Source organism: Taudactylus pleione, unplaced genomic scaffold (genome assembly GCF_031769625.1).
Source record: "Taudactylus pleione unplaced genomic scaffold, aTauple2 ptg000040l, whole genome shotgun sequence".
Classification (NCBI taxonomy): Eukaryota; Metazoa; Chordata; class Amphibia; order Anura; family Myobatrachidae; genus Taudactylus; species Taudactylus pleione.
The window spans coordinates 6728101-6743479 of NW_028284442.1; the positions used below are offsets into that span (position 1 = coordinate 6728101).

General features: G+C 40.7%; 1 protein-coding gene across 2 annotated transcripts in view; it reads left to right on the top strand.

Moving 5' to 3' along the window:
• The window catches only part of OTOGL (otogelin like), a 259839-nt gene that overhangs the window by 37801 nt on the left and 206659 nt on the right, over positions 1–15379 (top strand). For both annotated transcript variants that reach the window (XM_088453706.1, XM_088453702.1), the window contains exons 8-14: positions 1304–1509; positions 7024–7151; positions 8135–8241; positions 10156–10262; positions 12472–12597; positions 14215–14323; positions 14460–14506. In XM_088453706.1, coding sequence (XP_088309832.1) covers positions 1304–1509; positions 7024–7151; positions 8135–8241; positions 10156–10262; positions 12472–12597; positions 14215–14323; positions 14460–14506 — 830 coding nt within the window. The remainder of the gene's footprint in view (positions 1–1303; positions 1510–7023; positions 7152–8134; positions 8242–10155; positions 10263–12471; positions 12598–14214; positions 14324–14459; positions 14507–15379) is intronic.

Here is a 15379-nt window from a genome sequence, read left to right on the forward strand (position 1 = left end):
TATACACAGGAGCTGTGCTAAAATATGCAAGAGCCGCAGGAGGCATCTTCATGACTTAAAAGACACCCACTGCTGGCTTCTGTGATCTGCTGCTGTGACCAAAGATGTAGCCATCGGATCAGCTGCATGACCATCGGACATCTGAGTAACCCTCAGGTTAGTCAGGATGTCCGGTTAAATCATGCAGCTGCTGGCTTTGTCACACCCAGAAAACAGGGGCGACGCCCCCGTTTTCTGTAATGCTTTGTCGCCGCCCCCAAACGCAGGAACATTGTGAATCATGCTGCGTCGTTCGGAGCACTGTTAACGACATCGCAGCCCCAGATCTGCACATGCGCAATGCAGCTTCTGTGCATGCGCAGAACTACATCCATCGGTGATGTGCATAAATATCGGGTTTACGTACATCTCTGAATTCGGCCCCATGTTTAACAAGATCATAGCTGATTCTTGATAAAGCCACTACCAAGAAGATATCAGAACCAAGATGGAACTAACATGATTAGTAGATATAGAGTGGGGGTTTTAGAATAATGAATATTCATAAGTTTATTGCAACAATGACTCTACTTTGGGGAAGTTGTACTATGCTCTGGAAAGTGATAAATTGGAAAGTGATGAACTACCAACCTATCAGCTCCTAACTGTCATGTTAGAGGCTGTGTTTGAAAAATGACAGATAGGAGCTAATTTGTTGGTAGTTTATCACTCTCTAATTTATCAATTTCCAGAGCTTAGTACATCTGCCCCTATGTCTTCAGAAAATTGTTAATATATTTAAAAAAGACAGAAGATAGGAAATCAGAAAATGGCAGCTGACTGAAATATGTGTTGCTGCAATGTTAGATTGTAAGATCTGCTCTGTAATCATTTAGATTTATTAAATTAAATTCAAAACTCATAGGCAATGACCTGGTTTATCTTTTGCTAACAGATGGGCTGTAACCATTAGCAGATTGCATTGCTAGTATTGTGTCGTTCCAACTAGCCCACTTCATAGTATTACTAAGTGAGTGTGGGCAATGCAAAGAAACATTTGATGCTGCTGTTAGTCCTATTAAATGTTGCTCCATATGTATATCAGTACTGTTTACAGCATGCTAATAAGCCCAAATATTTACATTACAATATTGATTTTATTTTACACAAAATGCTTTATCAGATTTTATGGTATATATTGTCACTTGCAATTTGTTATGCTGCTGTTTTTCTTAAGTTTATGTTTATTTTTGTACTAAATATGTGTCTAGAATGGTATCGGAATCATGAAATGATTACATTATTTCCTTTCCACCTTTGTCAGATTAGTGTTGCCACAGACAGTGGAAAATGTATTTATCGAGAGACTGGCTGACTATATTCTAGTGAAGACAACCTTTGGATTCTCTCTTGCCTGGGATGGTGGCTCTGGAATGTATATCAAGCTGACTGAAGACCATAAAGGGAAACCTTGTGGCCTGTGTGGAAATTTCAATGGCAACTGGTCAGATGACCTGATTGTACAGCACAGTAAGTTCACCAGATTCATGATAGAGAGGTGGTAAAGTGTGTTTGTTTGCCAGGCTAAATGTTCAGTCTGTATGTATTTCTGATGCAAACCAAATCTAGCCTCTAGTACTTCTGCCATTTGGTGATCTGTGAGTTGGATTAAACTCATTAACTGGAAAGAAAATGATGAGCCTAATTCCGAGTCGGAGGCGGCGGCGGCAATGTCAGACACAGTGGGATGATGTTTTTGTGCCTGTGCATGCATCTGAGTCACACAATGTATAAGGCAGAGGTTCCCAAATGCGACCCTCAAGGCACCCCAAGACTTTAAGTTTTAAAGAGATCCATGCTTGAGCACCGGTGACTTAATTAGTACCTCAATCAATTTGATTTAACCACCTGCGCTCAACCACGGATATCGCTAAAACCTGAACTGTTTGGGAGCCTTGTGGACTGCGTTTGGGAACCTCTGGTATGGGGCTTTCCTGGGCAGTGACTTAGAGGTGACAGCAAGTGGCTAATCCAATGCATGGAGATGTTGCATCTTATGGGAGTATCGGGGGCATACAGAGTGCAGATTCGTTCACATTGGGCCGTATTTGGAAGGATTATCTGTATCTGCCATAGGGCTGGTGCAAATTTCGATGGTGTGTCTGTTGGTTGTGTCTAAAAATGCACCAATCGGTATTTCAAAGTTTGAACATGCTGAAAGTGGATGTCTCCGTTCTTTCGCATTCGGATCCACAGATGTACACCAGGGAAGGGCATGTAGCATAAAGTCACAGACGCGACTGCAGCAAAGACAAGTCTGTATCCGACTCAAAATCAGTCCCTTAGTGTTTGTCAGGATTTCAAAAATGATTTGATCTATGCATTGAAAATTGGCTGGTATGAAGTGCTGGCATTCCTTGATGGCCACCAGAGCAGCAGTCAAGGCTATTCGTCACTTGTTCCCAGGTCTTATGTCTGGACCAGGAAGCTCCCCTCTTGTGGGCAAGCAGAACCTGTCATGAAGAGGGGGTACCTTTATTCCTCTGGGCCAAGGGAAAAAGGAACACTACATGCAGATGGGTTCTCCCCTTGACAGTCTTTTCCCACTGGGAAGTAGCTAGAAAAAATTTGCTCCTGACAAGACCTACAGCTGACAGTCTGAGTCTGTGACAAGAGAGCTGATGTCCTGGGGTGCTGTGGATGTTTCTGTTAGTGACAGTCTATATCCTGGGCTGAAGCACCTCTGGGATTCTCCTTTGAAGTGGAAGCCTTAGGGGACAAGTACCTTTTTTTTCTTGTTATATTTATTATTATTTTTTTTATTATTTATTAACTCTCTATATTTACCAAAAATAAGGATTTGTGGTGCAATACCACAGTCTGGAATCAGAGTGTAGACCAGATCCTATGGAAACTGGTGATTATTTGTGTATATAGGAGTTTGTTACAGATACTGTCCCTTGGGTATATTTAATACTGGTGGGATTTTATAGGTGTGGTCTATACAGGAATATTTAGCTTATTGTAGGTCAAATTTATTGTTTGATTCCACTGTTGGGGCATCTGTACAAGAATATTACAACTTATTCTAGGCCAGATTCTGTTAGTGTCTGTTTGGTCACCCTTTATTTCTTTTACAAGTTCTGAGAAGTGGAACCATTCCGACACCAGGATTAATGCTGTTTATGTATTTTACCTGCTCAAGCTGTCAAATTAACTAATCAAATGAACAAATAAACCTAGGTGCCCAATGTGCAGCCTGAGAGGCTGAAAACTGCATCATACGCACAGCTGGGGGGACGCAATTGTTCTGGAGGAGCCTGCTTGGGTTAGATTTACTGGCTTAGTCTACTGCTCTCCTGAGAGTACTAGAAGATACAGTGCTCTATCTCCACAAAATGAGAGACTGATTGCAGCTTCTCAGGAGGTGCTGCAATCAGTATTTTATGTGGAGGACACAGATGGAACATGTAAGGCAGCAAATGCCTTAGAGATGCAGATATCGTAGTGATTTTAATTGACTACAGGATCTCTGTCTTGAGAGTAGTTACCCGACCTTGGTCCTGGTCTTGGATCACAGATATGGTATACAAGATGTTGTTGGAGGCCATCTCACTTGATGGTGGCAGTCTTGTTTGGACCCGAGAGCCTTCACCCAAGGGTCAGCCATTTTCTCCCCATGGTGGCCCCCGGATGGGCAGTTAGGAATGAGTATCTATGTGCTCAGCACTTCAGCCTGACACTTTTCTCCTAAACACTGTTCAGTCTGTGGTGGGAGCCCATCACTTGATGAAGTGGAGAGCCCCCTTTTGAGAGCACTGAGTGGCAGGAGTCATTGAGAGAGGCTCCATCCTGAATTTCCTGGGCTGCTACCCAGAATATTTGTGTCCATTACACTTTCACAACAAAAAACAAAAGTTAGGCTCTCATGTAGGTAATTGCTTCACTTCTTTGCTCAGTCATGATTTTTCCTGTTCCAGAGAACTCAAAGTTTCTATTCAAACCTGCTTGTTGTCCACGTGCCGAACAAGTAGTTTCAGCCAAGAAGGAGTATCTAAGATCTGTAATCAATGGCATGGAGACCAACAAATTTTACTGTCGTTTGACTTCAAGGATGCCTATCTTCATATTTCTTATATGTGAAGGGCACTCTGTCTACTAAGAGTTGCAAAACATAATTCTCATTTCCAGTTCTGTTTTCTACCCATCATAGCAGCAGCCATATAGACTAGGGATGTGCACCGACCCCCGTGTTTTGGATTTGGGTTTGGATCTGTATCTCCTTCAAGGTTTTGGATCTGGATTTGGTTTTGCAAACCACCCTCAAGTGTTTTGGTTTTGTAACTGGATTTTTTGGTAAAAAAAATAGATAAAAAGTTTTAAAAACAGCTAAAAATCATGTAATTTATGCAATCCAAAACCCGAAATTCAGATTTAAAATCCGAATTCCGAACCACAAATAGATCAGAACTGCGTCCTGGATTTACCCGGATCTCCTCAGGAGATTAGAGTCGTGACTCAGATTTACCCGGATTCACGAAATTCGTGTGGATTCGGATTTCTGGAGAACCGAACCGCACATCTCTAATGTAGACACTATTTTCTGCTAGGAGTTAATTTTTTCCATGTTGATATTCTGATATCTTGTCGTACAAAACAAAATGTATTTCTGCATATGGAAGCAAAATTATACACATGATCTATCGCCCAGATGCATTCAGCTCCTCCTACTAGAAGTTGCACTAACTAATCTAATGAAATTTGTATACTCTATTTATTTGGGATTATTCTGGTTTCTTCCCATGAACTGTATATATGAAGAATTAAACATTTTCAGCAAAGCAATATAAATAAAATACATATTTCTATATGTAAACACTTAAATTATTTAATATCAAATGTTATGGTGCTACTGCTAGTACTGTTGGTTTTCAGCTGACTAAGAGCCTGATTCACTACAGATCGCAATATAGTGTACGCACGCAGTTAAGTGCGATAGTATGCTAATCCATAGCGATTACAATGCCGCCGCAGCACTACATAAGGACACCCACTTTACTTTACATGCACATCCGTAACGGTTAGCAAGATTGCAAAAACATCGGTACAATCGAGTAACATTGGAACCATACTCACAGTTAAGGCAGGTCAGACTTCACTCAGGAATTGCTTACTGCAGCGCACGTTATGAGGCCTCAGGCTGTGTACGGCATTGTAGTGGCTAATTTATGCACGCCCTTGCAACGGTGTTGAAACGCACTGGCACGCCTGCGTTCGGCCGACCACCCCCCTGTCAACACCCACAAATGGCACTTCCTGTCAATCACTCTGTGATGGGTCTGCGTGGTCATCGCAATCGCAGTCCCGATCATAGTGGCTGGTTTGTGCACACGCACTATGATGCATACGCATGCGCAGTACGCAACAATCGGCCGATTGCGTGAGTATAAGCAACTGTGATCCAAGCTGAATCAGGCTGCATCAGTAGTGCTTAAATGTGTTGATTATGCACTTTCTTATGTTAGTAGTATTGTTTATTATTATTAATAACATGAATAATAATGATATTATTATTAGTATTCATAATAATAATAATAATAATAAAAATATGTTTTTTGCTCTCTTTTTGATATTTTTAGTTTGACTTATCTTTATCAGGAATTATATAAAAAGACAACAAATCCAAGAGCAATATTTGTGCGATAATAAGAATTGCTTGCTTACATCATGCCCCTGAAAGGGGGAGGGGGCTTGGAATGCACACCCTAATTTTAGACATAATAATAATAGGTGCTACCATGCTGAGACTTGTAGTACAATGCAGGGGACAGAGAATGCAGATGCACACTCTAAGTACTAAGATCAATGATAATCAAAATAATCCTGATAAACTCTACGATGAACATGGAGTATAAGTGAGGTTCTTAGTACATGTTTGGCCAAACTTGTTTGCCCATCCACAACGTCAAGTTGGACCCCATAAGATGAGTCCCTAACATCCCTAGTACTAACACATTATGTAAATTTATCCAGGACTTACCTATAATAGTGCCCATTCTAATATGTAGACAGCAATGTAGGAAACTGTGCTGATTAAAAACACCTAATGGCAGATGGGTGGGGTACTATTACCAAGCAGAAGGCGTCTCAGCCTTCAAGTGTACAATGTATACAAAATATAGTGGAAAGTGGGAGCGGGCTCTATCTGGACCATTGCGTGATTATGTTGTGATTGCAAACTTAACTAGGCATCTGAATGAGCCCTTACAATTATTCCTTAAATATATATCACCTGAATTATGAAATATATATATATTTTATAGAAAAAGTGTTACAGTTATTCACTTCAAATTATATGCATAAAGATATATTTCCTATATACAAAGGCACAATGCTTACTCTTAAATTTGTTGTATTTTTATATGATTTTAGGACATCTGAATAAAAGGCGTATCATTTTCTGAATAATAGTAACAGCAGCAGTGCCTCACCAGACTTGGCAATTAAAAAGTAATACTAAATTGTGCTATTTACATACATAGCTTTTCACAATTTTTCTAATACAATCAAGAATGGCAAAAAAATATTTTTCTAAGGGAGAAAGTTGGTTTTAGTCCTAATTATGTATTACAAATACATTATCATAATGATGGAGAGTTGCAGTACTGAAGACCAGTTGTTGACATGGAGAGGTTCATTTTCAAAAGTGCAGAACTGTAGGTCTGTCGCACAAATACTGTTTTATGCTATCCATGCACCTATTATTGCACCAGTGCATCATGGTTTTTACCATATGGTCATGGATTTTTATGCCCAAGATGGCAGAATTTGCTTGGTGGGTAATTTGCATCACCTGACTACAGGAGCTAAGCATATTGCTCATAATATTGCAGATACACCTGTCTCATGTTTAATTCAAGGTAATAGTTGGGCAAACTGAAAGCTGTTTCTGTGCCTTTGCATGCTATTTGCAGTGCTGTGTTATCCAATATGCCAATATATTTTGCCCAAGTTGATAAAATTGAATTTTTGTTTCCCATGCAGCAGGAGAAACTACAGAAGATATTGCTATGTTTGCAAACAGTTGGTATATTCAGATCCCAGATGAACCCATTTGTGTAGCCACAGTCCCAGATTACCCAAACCCTTGTCCTCGGGAGTACATGCAGGAGGTACGTGTTGTCTAGAATCATTATATGCATCTACAAGCATGCATATATTTCTAGTATAGTGTTCTCCCTTTTTGTGTTGATTTTTAATAATTCTAAAGTGCTTGCTGAGAAACCTATACATCCATCCCTGTTATTCCTTATATGTGTTAGTGTTAGATAATAGTTGAATATGGTGTGTCTCAGATTTTGAGATTAATGTTCTTTGTCAAAGATACCAGTTGTATTTGAGGTGTCTCAATTGGCCTGATACAGAGGTGGACGCAGTGGCAATGTTTGCCCAGTTGTCTGATGTTTTTTATACTGTGTATGCGTCTTAGTCGCTCTGTGGCCAACTATTTCCCCCATAGATGCAGTTGCTATGGCATCGGCAGTAATGTTCCCATGGACATTCTGAGCAACATTGGGGCTGCTCTATTCTCCAATGGTGCGACTTTATATGCACAGTGGTGGTTTAGAGATTCAACCGGCGGGCATCTCAGTAAGAAGCCCATAGGCTGTGGCATTGGCATAAATTCACAGTTGCACTGTGCAAAGAGATGCAGTCGTTGTTGCAATAGCATCCACCAGTCTCAATAGGCCATATATGTTGAGCTCAATGTAAATGCCAAACTTAGGGGTCTATGTACTAAGCCTTGGAGAGAGATAAAAGTGGATGGAAATAAAGTACCAACCAATTAACTCCTAACTGTCATTTTACAGGCTGTGTTTGAAAAGTGACAGGAGCTGATTGGTTGGTACTTCATCTCCATCCACTTTTTCTCTCTCCAAGGCTTAGTACAAAGACTCCTAAGAACTTGTAAGAGAAGTCTGTTCACCTGTGATGTTACTGTTTGTATAAATGAATCTCAAGCAGATGAACAGTTGGGATTCACAGGCCATGGAAAAGAAATGGCATTATTTACATATGTGTAACCTTCATATTTCCTAATACATTGTGATAGTCCCGGAAAGTGACACGTTGATCTTGTATGTTTTGTACACAGGCTATGTTCCACAAGTGTCAAGTACTGTTACAGTTCCCTTTTCTAAGTTGCCATGAGACCATTGACCCTTATTCTTACATTGCAAGTTGTATGAATGATCTCTGCAAGTAAGTGTTAATAACCTATACCAGGTTTGACAGACCATTTAAAAAATATATATATATAATTAACATGTCCAGCTATCAATCTGCCATTTCTCTTTGATTACTTTACAGTTTTTGATATGCAATGTCTCCAAAACAAAACATATTGTTCTCCCCTCCTGTCAAGAATCCCCTCCTCTCTCTCCATTGACAATGCTTCTCTCACCTCTTTCCTCAAGTACAGTATGCTGCCTGGTTGTCAATCACCCTCATTTCCTCTGTCTCCTCTGCTAACCACATTCAGTCCCTTTCCCCTATCCTGCTACTTCCAACTAAGCAACATCTCCAGCATCAGACTCTTCTTTATCCCATATGCAACCAAAGCTTTCATGCGCTCTCTCATCATCTTATACTTAGTTTACTGCAATTTTCTCTTTGCAGTCTTTCCGTTTATCCACCCCCCTCCTCACTGCAACCCGTCTTCAGTGCCTTTGTATGATTTTCCTCTCTCACCACTCCCCTCTTGCCAGACTTTACACTGGCTCTTTATCCCCTATAGAATCCAGTTAATCTATTTACCCTTCCTATAAAGCCTCAGCCAGTCCTGCCTCTCGGGATTCAATCGGGAAACCGGCTGACGTAAGCCCGACAGCCGGCTTCCCGATTGCTTTATCTCAGCGAGGGTTAAATGACAGGCGTCTAAATCTAGATGCCTGTCATTTTTCAGGCACCGGGAGACCGGCGCCCGGCATCCCGATCAAAGGGATGCCGGGTGCCGTGAGTGGACAGCCGCAGGGGGGAGGGTTAGGTTTAGGGCACCCGGGGGGGGGACTTAGGGTTAGGCAGCGGGGAAGGGGGGGGTTAGGTTTAGGCACTTAGAGGGGGGATTAGGGTTAGGCCCTTGGGGGGGAGGTTAGGGTTAGGCACCCCTAAAGAGGGTTAGGGTTAGGGGGGTTAGGTTAGTTTGTACTTACCTAGGGATGATCTGGATTTCCAACGCTGTCGGGCTGCCACTGCCGGGATCTCTGCATCTGTCGGGCTGACACTGCTGGGAATCGAACTGCCGGCCATGCGTCAGCCGGTATTTCGTACCGAATGTCTTTCCCTCAACATCTCCAACATTATCTTTATCCACACTCACTCCTGGTCTTTCAGCTCTGCCAGTGACTGCCATCTCTCCTTCCTATTGATTATATCTTCACAGATATATTCACCCTGTGCTGCTCTAAATCTCAGGTCACTTCACTTCAAACCCACTCACACTGTCCACCAGTCTCCACTGCTTCAGACACTTCCCAAAGCCTTCCAGTCCTCTTTGCTCATCCTCTTCTGCCAGCATCCCCCTATAGTTACCTAACCTCTTTTTGTGTCCAATCTGTTGGTGTCAGTACAATTCTGTAAATTGTAGTCTCGTATAGACTATTCCTTTTTCTTGTCTTTCTGTCTAATACTTTACTGTCCACCTGTGCTCCAATGTCTGGCACCTTCAGTTTGGTCTCTACATCACCACTATTGCATATCATGGTATGTATGTTGTGCCTATGTTCTTGTGCTTAGGCTTGCCTAAACTGCTCTTCTCCTAGCCTACCCCATCCCCTGCTCTACGCTATGTAGTTTGTTGTTGTTCTGTTCTATTCCCCATTGTATGGTGGTTCGGTTTTGACTCCGTACTTTTCAACAAATTAGCACAAGTTTGGATTTACCTCATTGGCTATCCAAAACACGAGAGCCGGATAGCCAATAAGATGCCATTTTTGAAATCCAAACATAACAGAGTAAAACCGAACCGCTCTTCTGTACTTTATATGGATAATAAACATTGATCTATTGTTACATAGAACAGCAGAAGAAACATTATCCTTTATACTTAGTTGCTATGTATTACCTCTAGTGTGTATCATCAGTTATGACTGACTTTAATTGCAAATGTTTTTCTAGACAAGATGATGATGAAACCTATTGCCGTGCTGTAATAGAGTATGCAAGATCCTGTTCCCATTCTGGCTTTCCCTTAAGAGAATGGAGAGATGACTTTCCTGCGTGCAGTATGTATCACATATGGTTATAGGAACACAGTGATTCTCAGCCTCATTCTCTGTGCTGTTGTCATGCTTCTGCTGGCATGTCTCTCACATATAATAGAATTAAAGCCATACTCCTAAACAAATATGACTATATCTAAACACAGCAAAATTGACCCTAGTCTTTTAATTTTAAATAAAATACCCTTAACATATCATCCTACCTTCATATTTGAATTCATCCTTAGGGCGGGATGTACTAAGCATTGCTTCCGCGGTACATCCCCCCCTGTCTTCGGGTACATACCACAGTTCATTACCGCGGTATGTAACAAGAATATCACAAAGGACAGCTCTCCCTATAAGAGCTGTCCTTTGCGATGGCTCTGGACAGAGGGACTTCATGCTCAGAAGGCGGCAAGCCACGGGATGTGAAGGGAGGGATCCGATCGGCTTATACTGGGTAACACCACCTTCAGATGCATTCCGGTGTTTAGTACATATGTGAATGCGGTAAAACCCCCCGAAAACTGCATTTTCGTGGGTTTTACTGCATTTTCACTGTTATTACATCCCGCCCATATACAGTACTCTTAAAATATCCAAATTAATTTAACACATCCAGCCTGTTACTGTTGTGACACACTGATTGAGCATTGCTTTAATTACATTTACATGGGATGTACTGTGAAATTAATAGTTATTTTGTAATAGTAAATTATTAGTTATTTAGTAATAGTAAATTATTAGTTATTTAGTAATAGTAAATTATTAGTTATTTGGTAATACAGAGTTTAGTAACTGTCCTAGCCTTTGAAATTGGTACATTAATATTACTTATCTTCTTCATTCTATGGCGTTTGCACAGACAATGTCTTGGTTAAACTTTCCAATTCTGCTGGCATTACACAGTCTTCTTTTCTTATACAGTATATACACTGGCATTATTATAACATCTATTTTCTTGGTTTTGTGCTTTCAATTCATGTATTCAGCTTTTATTGGTTTAAAATAAACAGCTGCCCTAGTCTGAACCTATGGCTCCCCACCAAGACCCCTCAGTCACCCTTCCCAGAGGACAACTGCACAGCGGGAACCACATTTCCCCAAATGATTGACAAGAAGTATGGACTACAGTACCTGTGGGGCATTTCTATAAATGGCATTTAGCCAAGGAGAACAAACACTGGAATTTATCTGGGCAAACTGGGCTATTTAATAGCCCTAAGACAGCTGTTCTATTCCCATTTACATGTCAAGATAATATGTCGCTTAGAAAACAGGAAAAGAGAAAACAGGAACTTTTCAGAGTGCTTTTCCATTCTAGTTGGAAGCAAATCATCATCAAAAGCTGGACATTTGGGTCCATATACCCTCTAGTTGCTGGAATGGAGATTATAATCTGGTCATTGTTATCCTGGGGCTCTCATTTAAATCTAATACCTTCATAAAACATAAAACAAGCTTGCTGTATATTTCATTGAACTTGGATAGGTGCCATTTCTGTTTATTACAAAATGCTTGGAGTACCAGGCTGTCTGTGTCCTTACCTGGGATAGCAAGTGGTTGCATCTCTGCTAGATGCCCCCTTACATATTCTCTGCATAGCCATATAAGCAGTCTCGTCCATACTGGTTCTGTGCAATGTTACTACTAGCAGAAATGCATACATGCAGTTGTAGAATGTAAAGAAGTAGTATGCAAATTAGCAGCTAGCATCGTGTCTGGTTCTGAATTGTTGAGCAAATCTATTGTACAGGTCTAATCTGCTACTCAATATAAAGTTGGCCTTGGTAATGGTATCATTTCCAAATTACTGTACTCCAGTGCCTATAATCAAGGACTTGTTCCTTCTTGTCTCTCTCAGTAGGAACATGCGTCATTACCTCATTCATCAGTGACTTTTGGGCTTTCAGCCCTGACAAAGTTTTAATCTCTTTCCACAGGACCAAGACATTGGGATGCTCTTGTTCCTGTAGTTACTTCCCAATAGCATTATACCCATTGCAAGCACATCTGCTTTATATCTCCTACAAATACCACAAGCTATGACACCATACAATATATAATACTGTATGAGCAGCATGTACACTATATATATTTCCATTAGTAAAATAATTTCTGAGTAATGGATATAAGTTGCTCTCTGTACATTCAGTTGTTTTGTCATCTATATTATATAAATAATAGTGTGAATAGAGCATTTTTAATTAATGTTTATATCATATTTCAGCTGAAAAATGTGAAGACAATTTTGTACACAGGGACTGTATCAGCTGCTGCCCACCAACCTGTACTTATGAAAAGGAATGCTTGGGAAGCAATCTACACTGCCTGGATGGTTGTTACTGTCCAGATGGTAAGTACCAACCATGATTGGCTTACAAAGCATTCTCACTGACACTATGTAATTAAAGAATAATGCAAAAGGTAGAGAGGTTCCTGTTTATTCAAACGTGGTGTATCAATTATAATTAATTATATCTGCATAGGCAAAATGATAGTGTGAACACCTTGAGTATCTGTCTATGCTTATGTGTCATTCAGTTTAGAGATAGGCCCCTATTTAAAATATGCACGTTGATCCAATATTTAAGGGTATTTTAAAATTTAATATTTACAATGTGTACATGAAGATTTTCAATCATGTCTGGATGAGCATGTTTACTTTGAATGCATGTTTGTAATGATATACTATGTCTTACTCTTAGCTACTGTATGTCATCTGTTTTGTACCACTTTAAATTCTATAGGTTTCCATAAATGTTTTCTGCATGGTCTTTGATTAGCTGACTGACAGGATGATGTTTGCAGCATGATTAAACCCCTTAGCTCATCCCTCTTATATTGTTAGGTCCTGAAACATTGACATTCATTATATTAACTAGCTGGGATACATGGTATTGCCTGGGTTGAACAATGGACATTGAAGTACATGATCTGCAGCCTTCATTTTTTACATTGTAGAGCATGGCATATGAAAATGTGCTGAGAGGAAATGAGTAACTGTCAGTGCAGGTGCAGTGTGACAGTTGATCATCCGACTCACTGCTCTTCCGTTTTAGGGACATGAAAGACATCCTGAGCAAAAAACAAAATTTCACAGAGACTCCATGGCCTACTTGGTGGGCACTATCAGGGCCATAACTAGGGTGGTGCAACATGTGCCATGGCACAGGGCACCGCAGGGCATGGGGTGCTGTTTGTTACTGTCAATATTCTTGTTTATTATCATTCTCAATTCCTCTTCTTTTATCTCCAGCATCTCCTGGCCTCCCCTATCTCTTCCCTGACCCTTCCCTATGAGGCCATGGCCCTTTATAGCTGCACTACATTATGTCCATATTTAAAAAATGGGGGGGGGGGGGGCGCCAATGCTCTCTCTGGCACAGGGCACCAAAAAGTCTAGTTACGGCTCTGGGTACCATGTAGACCTTCATGGCTCTGACAAGCTTAAAACATAGCCAAAAACCTAATCTCGGTCAAACTACGCCACTATGCCAAATTTGGTGGAGCTACGTGCCGTGCCGTGCGTAAAGGAGAAACAGACAGACACACGCGCTCACACTTTCTCGCTTATTATATAGATAATTGTCAAACAAAGCAATTTAGATGTTGCATACAGTAATGAATAAACACAATGATTCTACAACTGCGATACAGGCATTATGATTTATTTAAGACTGTATAAATCTCTCGGGCCCTTCCATCTTTACGGATAAAAGTGGATTAATCCATTTTACCTGTAGGAACTGCCATTTTGGCTAAATACACAAAGTAATTTTGAATTTATTTGGTCAAAAATGGCAACACTTCCCAATTTGCTTATTTATATGTGTCCATCTTCTAAATTGGTAAGAAAAATTCATAGCCAGAGTTACCATCATACCAAAGCTACCTTATGTTGTATTAACTGTACAGATGCACATTCATTTGTTTTGAAAACGTAATGCTTGTTTGTGCTTCACTTAACTAGGTCTAATCCTGGATAATGGCTCTTGTGTTTCTGTAAGTAGCTGCCCTTGCATTTACCACGGGACTGCCTACCCAGCGGGTGCCAAGATAGAACAGGAATGCAGCATGTGGTAACTAATGTTAACTAGCATACTCTTGTACATACAAGTAAATTGCATACCTAGCATATTTATATACATACATGTAAGTTGCATGGGCTTTTCCTAATGCTGTTCAATTTCAATCACATTTAATTCTACTTTACAGTGTTTGTAATGGCGGAATTTGGAATTGCACAGAACATGAATGTCCAGGTATTTTTTTTACATTAATTGTGGTTTTTATTGTCTAGCGAGAAGCAATAATTACTGAACTAATTTTGTGATACACAAATATTAAATATCACAGTAGATTCCCTTATGTGTTGCACAACGTCCTGCTAAGAGGAAAGAAGGGATTACTTACGAAGGAAATTAATTTAGAAGATTGACTAGAATAATGGATTTTGAAGTCTCCTCTTACAAAGTGAAAATCTATCTGTCCCTCAAACTGAAATACAATGTCAGAGTGAGAAAGGTGGGAGCCTAGTACTGTGTGAAGCTTCGAGAGGACAAAATACACTTCATGGCTAGTTCATTCCTGCACCCCTGGTTCCAAAGAAGGGAAAAGGGGATGTAGTCCGGAGTGTGGGATTCCGACGGTCTAAATACTTGCACAGAAATCCCGACAGGTCAGGATCCCAGCACCAGTATCCCAACCGTTGGCATTCCAAAGGTAAGTATCGTGGTGTTAGGTCGAGGTTAGGATTAGAGTGCGGGGTTCTGGTTAGTCACTGGGGGGGAGGTTATGGTTAGGCACCGGGGAGGGAGGGTTAGGATAGGGGTTAGGAAAACACTTACCGTTCATTCCTATGGGTTTCGGGATTCTGGCTGTCGGGGATGCCGTTGTCAGTATTCTGACCAACTGCATCCCGACAGCTGGGATATCATACCCAACCCGTGAAAAAGTACTGGTGCCCTTCCTAGTACTAAGTACCCTAGCTGCCTTCTCTGGTGCCGGGCGGGTTACAAAATTAAGAATGTCACCTCGATCGTTCTCCTTATCCTTCATTTGAATTGATGGATGAGTTAGCTTAATCCATCTACGAATGATATATATATACCCAGAATGCACGGCCTTTTCCTGGC